This window comes from Haplochromis burtoni, unplaced genomic scaffold (assembly GCF_018398535.1).
Source record: "Haplochromis burtoni strain Fernald_Lab_line unplaced genomic scaffold, NCSU_Asbu1 Contig_114, whole genome shotgun sequence".
Lineage (NCBI taxonomy): Eukaryota > Metazoa > Chordata > Actinopteri > Cichliformes > Cichlidae > Haplochromis > Haplochromis burtoni.
This window is the reverse complement of record NW_024582475.1, coordinates 1360278-1365931: the sequence shown is the minus strand read 5'-3', so window position 1 is coordinate 1365931 and position 5654 is coordinate 1360278. Positions and strand designations below refer to the sequence as shown.

General features: G+C 37.4%; 1 protein-coding gene across 1 annotated transcript in view; it reads left to right on the top strand.

The window, feature by feature from the left end:
* The first annotated feature begins 1023 nt into the window (after positions 1-1023).
* Positions 1024-5654, top strand: part of usp3 (ubiquitin specific peptidase 3) — a 13840-nt gene continuing 9209 nt past the window's right edge. Inside the window, exons 1-6 of the mRNA XM_005928764.3 lie at positions 1024-1474; positions 1737-1797; positions 2296-2433; positions 2646-2729; positions 4429-4510; positions 4765-4844. Of these exons, the coding sequence (XP_005928826.1) occupies positions 1384-1474; positions 1737-1797; positions 2296-2433; positions 2646-2729; positions 4429-4510; positions 4765-4844 (536 nt within the window). The 5' untranslated portion in view covers positions 1024-1383. The remainder of the gene's footprint in view (positions 1475-1736; positions 1798-2295; positions 2434-2645; positions 2730-4428; positions 4511-4764; positions 4845-5654) is intronic.

Genomic DNA, 5654 nt, shown 5'->3' with positions numbered 1-5654 from the left:
CAGCGGATTAAGTCCCTATTTACTGACTACTTTCTACATTTAAAGACACTGTGTAATAGGTTCATCTGTTAATTGTTAATGGTAAAAGTTCACTTTTTTCATAGGTTACTTAATCAGTGATATTTAATTTTAACAGACCATGAAGCTTAACAGGTAGAAGTAGCATCTGTCCACGTTTATTCGGTTATTAAATGGTAACAAAATCATTAAGTAAATTTTTAGGTATGATTGAATAATAGTAATTTTTCATCAACATCCCAGTTGACCAGAATGATATCCACATAAAAAAAATCTTAAATATTGATAATCTTGTATCGTCGCGTTTTACAAAATTGATGTAAAGTGGTCGTGAGGCCCAAGAAACAAATTATTACATTTCCGTAATAATTTGGCAAACAATCTCTATCCTCAGATTTACTACAACTCAAATCCCAGCGATTAATTGCAGAGTTACGTGGTGACACTGTTAAAGTTTTTAAACGTTAAAGTCCCCTTTGTCACCTACAGGACAGCACACGATGCCGAAACACGAAAATAGACGTCATCATAAGCTCGCATGCGTGTTGGCGACCGAGGTTTAAACAAGGGAAACTTACTAATGACCTGCGACGAAAAACAAAACAAAACAAAACGTTATAGAGGACGTGGCAAAAATTGATGTTAATATTTGTGTAACTACTAAGAACATAACCTTTACTAGTGTTATAAGCTACTTATGCGTTTACATGCAATTTCAAAATGAAAATAGCTGCTGTTTTGTTAAAAACTGGAACATCAAAATATCAGTAAACATGAAAGAAAGAGCTGCTGTCCCAGAGTAAGGTCGATTTACAACGTGGCTTTGGCCAGCTTTAAGCAGCAGTTAAAAGGGGGGACGAAAACGGAAGTGGTGGGAAAAATTCTCTGGTTATGTTTTTAATCTTTGTTGTGTGTGTGTGTGTGTGTGTGTGTGTATGTGATGTGTGTGTGATGGTGTGTGTGTGATGTGTGCTGTGTGTGTGTAGTGTGTACGGCAGACAGTACGTCACTTCCTCAAGTTATTTCCATTTGTTTGTGGAAAGCGCCAGCAGTTATCTGGTACCTCTTAACACCAAGGATAAGGTTACGATTTCATCTTACAGTATGTGCGGGTGGAAGCAGCGGCTCTTTTTATTTATGTAAACAGTTTTAATGGGAAATTATGAAAGCTATACAATAGCTGCATAACGCGTCGGCGTAAGCAAAAGCAGGAAAACGTGCGTTCGCCACCAGAAGTAGTAGATCTGCTAACGTTAGCTAGCTAGTTTTAGGTTAATTGGCTAACTATTGTTAGCTTCCCGGGTCCCGGTACCGTTGGTGTGTTAGTGCTGGTTATAACGTCGGTTCACTCACAATCGTGAGCTGATGGAGTGCCCTCATCTGAGCTCAAACATAAGCGGTGCCTTTGATTCTTCCAGGTTCCCTAACGGTACTCCGTCCTCCTGGTGTTGCAACGGTAAGAGGAGCGTTTTTCTGTCTTTCATTTTACTTCAGTAAAATTAATTTCGTTGTACATAAGCGTAGCTCGGTGCGCAGTATTTTTGGATGCCAACTTGTGAGCAGACTGCCATATTTCTGTCTGCTAGGTAAGCACTAGCCACGAGTCAACAGCAGATATCGCAAGGGCAAATCACAATTCGCAATATCTTTATGGCTGTTGAGAGAATTATTCATTTACATATGCGAGTTCATTAAACGGAATCATCTTTTATGTTCAGTTTGCAGGTCTAATAAAAGTCCATGGATTTGCCTTACCTGTCTGGTGGTTCATTGTGGACGGTGAGTTTTGGTTTTGTTTTGTCCGCTAAACCGCCCTCTTAGTAATTTTATTAAGGAAGCTATTGACTTTGGGACAAACAACTTCAATCATTCAGTCACTTAAGGACACACTAAATAAAGCGGTGTAGACTGCAGCCGGTGGTCACTGAGATGACTGTGAAAAATCCTCAGTTGTGATTTTAATATGATCGATCCTACTGGCCCTAGCCTTTGCTTATTCTGTTTAATAAAACGTAAAAAAATATTCTGCCAAACCTTTTTTTTTTTAAACAAAAAAATGGGTTTCCAGAATTCAGTTCACATTTGTAAGCTTTATAACACAACAAACACTTGTTAAACTTCTGGGACGGGAAAAAACACTTCTGATTTTAAAACATTCCCCTTGTGTAATTGCGTAAAACCTTTTAACTAAAAATAAATACATTTTTGAGCATAACTATTGAGTAATTTCAAGGAAATTCCAGATGTGTGTTTATAAAGCTGTCTCTTTCCTCATAGATATGTCAATGGGCATGCAAAGAAACACTTTGAAGAGAATCAAGTCCTTTGTGTTAGTCAAAGGAAGGGTGAGAAACATGAAAAAGAGAAAATCCATCATTCTGTTTGCATGGACTGCAGCAGCTACAGTGTGTTTTGGTAAGTGTTCTCTCTGACTACAGTCTGACTCATCTCTTACCAGTCAGAGGATTGTGTTGTCATTTAAAAAAATAAAATAAAATGATCCAACTTTATTAAAATCTGTATCGATTGTAATAATTTCTTCCACATTTCTATGCTACCGGAGAAAGATGTAACAATATTAGTATATTTGTAATAATAATATTTTGTTGTTAATGTGTATTTAATAGTTACAGATGTGATGAATTTGTTGTGAACGACACCAAACTTGGGCAAGTGCAGAAGTTGCGGGAACATCTTCAGAGTTTAGAAAAGTAAGTATTAAACAATATGTTCCTCATTTTACTGTCATGGTTGCCTTTTACTGTTTAAAAAGGACAACTTTTTTTGATATCTCAAGAGTAGGGCTGCAATGATTCATCGAGTAGTTCCATTATAAAAAATTGTCAATGCAAATTCTTTGCTTCAATGGTTCATTTAACACACACACACCATTGTGTTAAATGATATAAATACGAGTTTTTCACCTGCATTTGTCACGAAAAACAGAAATTCAAACATATTAAGGACCAGCATGTGAATAAAAAGTTTGACAACATTAAGCCCACACAGCTCCCAGTTTTGAACAAAAACACAACAGCAGCAGTGATGATGATGCTGACATAATTAAACGCGTAGCTGGAGTTTGTATACAGAGGTGGAGCCACGCTGAGCTCTGACTGAGTGAAAGAAAACACAGGAACAGTGATCATAGGAACAGTGATCACCAATAAAATCCTTACTGGGAAACAGCTAGCAGGAGGTCGTCATCAAAGCACCTGATCAACAAACTCAGACAAACTTTGTAGCTGCTCCATCCACCGCCATTTGTTTTACACCGCGCAAAAATCTGCAGTAAACCTAGAAGTTGTATTAAAATCTGCAGATGAACTGTTAACTTAGTCTAACACCATGTTTAAATTATACAGCTTACTGAAGGCTGTTTTTACATTGAAGTGAAACCTGCAGCAAACAGGGATGAGTCTAAAGGGATGGAGTGTAGTAAACTATAATAATTTCAAGGCTTTTGTAACACTGTTCAGATTGAAATTGAAGTAATATAAAATATTGTATTAATTAAATAGCTTTTTTAAAACAATACAATGAAAAATGTACATGGGCCAGTACATTCTGAGTCATTGTCTTGGTGGTTGTTAAGCTGGACACTGAATTATTATCAGTATTAATTAATGTCTACAAAACGTCTGTTTCGACAACACTAAAACATCAACATAGGAAGAGCCTTCCAAGAATACAGTAAAGGTAAGTTTTTATGCCTTAGTTTAGTTTCAGAATCAGAATACTTTATTGATCCCTAGGGGAAATTATTTTGGTTACAGTGCTCCAGTATAAACGGTAACAAAGACAATACACTAAGTAAGAAATAGACACAATATATACATGACTTGTATACATATAAGTCACTATTGATAAATAGCTGAATAAGAGGAGAGCATGTGCAAAAAGGGTGTAGCTATTGCAGTATACAGTGTGTTAAGTGGATGCGTTGTACAGGGAGATGGCCACAGGCAGGAATGATTTCCTGTGTCATTCAGTGGTGCTTTTTGGTACTCTGGTGCTCCTGTGACTGACCAGCATGTCATGCAGTGGGTGGGAGGTATTATCCAATATTGTCTTTATTTTGGACAAGTTTGCATATACATCTTATTTTATTCAAGTTTGACCTTTGACTCTACTTGAGATTATTTCTGTAGTTCTGCATTAAACAAAATGTTTAGTTAAAAATGTAATTCAATATGGCATGTTTGAACAATCAGAGAGTTTAGTTTGTTTTTTCATTAGAGATTTTGTAAAACAGTTCAACTTAAAAATATTTCAGTATCGATAGATTACTTGATTACTAAAATAATTGATACCTGCAGCCCTACTCTAAGAGTATGCTAGGCAAGTTAAGACATGCACCAAAGTAATCTGCTTTATCCGGGTGACGCAAGTAATCTTTTCTGCTTACAGTTCAGCACTAATGGGCGAGAGACAGAGGAAAAGGAAACTTCAGGACAGCCCAGCAGGAGATGGCAAGCTGTTAAAAGACAGTGTAAGTAATAGTTCAAGGCAAATGTTTGCTGCCTTGAAAAAAGAAGTAAAGATAGCAGCTACTTTAGAATCACACTCGCAGCACAAAAGACTGCACAACTTTTACAAGACTATTTTTTACACTGTGGTGCAGGGCTTCAATTAAATGAGTCACAGCGTCTTTATAGAGCTGTACGCCAACTGACTTTAAATGTTAGCTTACAGCAGAATTTTTCCATATGGCTTTAAACATGCACATATACTCGTCTCTCTCAGGATGGCGTGGCTCTAGGTGCTACAGGCCTGCGCAACCTTGGAAACACATGCTTCATGAATGCCATTCTGCAGTCCCTCAGGTAAGTGCACTGAGGACGAGGTATGTGGGTGGTGAACCGAGTCTGTGGCACGATTCAGTGGCTCTGCCCCTGTAGAGCCAGGGCCCCATGAGCAGTCATCCTTTATTAATATAGTCTGGGGCACAGTTAGGGGGATTACAGAGGCTGCTTGGAAACAAGACACAGTCAAAGGCCAGGTTTCCCTGATAATACACATTTAGTCACAATGCTAAAGGATTAGAGCAGTGGGGTTCCACATTTACAGACAACGAAGCTAGTATTCTTGCAAAATATCTTTTTTTTTTTTTTCATTTTCAATATATTGATTAGTAATTTGAACATCTAAAAAATGTCACGAATAAGCAAATTTGTTGCTTTGAATTTTATTTTGTCAGGTTGTCATCACCTGGCAACTTCTGCTGCCTCTTTAAAGTCAGTGAATAAATAATTAGATGTATTAAGACAGTTTCAGCTGTAGTTTTTTTCATTCATGGTTGCCAACAAACATGAAAACAAAGGTTAAAACCTTGTGTGGACCACAGTATGTGTTTTTCAGGTTTTCCACACTTACTCTTGCTTTAAAAGTCCAAAGGTTGGATGTATGTTAGGTTCCAGCATCATCCCTTCAAATATGAAGTTAACTTTTTTTGAAAGCATGTACATATATTGTATGTAACTTTGAGCCACACCTCTTAATCAGTGAATTCAGACCCTTTAACATAGCTGTACAGTGGGGCAGAAAAGTATTTAGTCAGCCACCGATTGTGCAAGTTCCCCCACCTAAAATGATGACAGAGGTCAGTAATTTGCACCAGAGGTACACTTCAACTG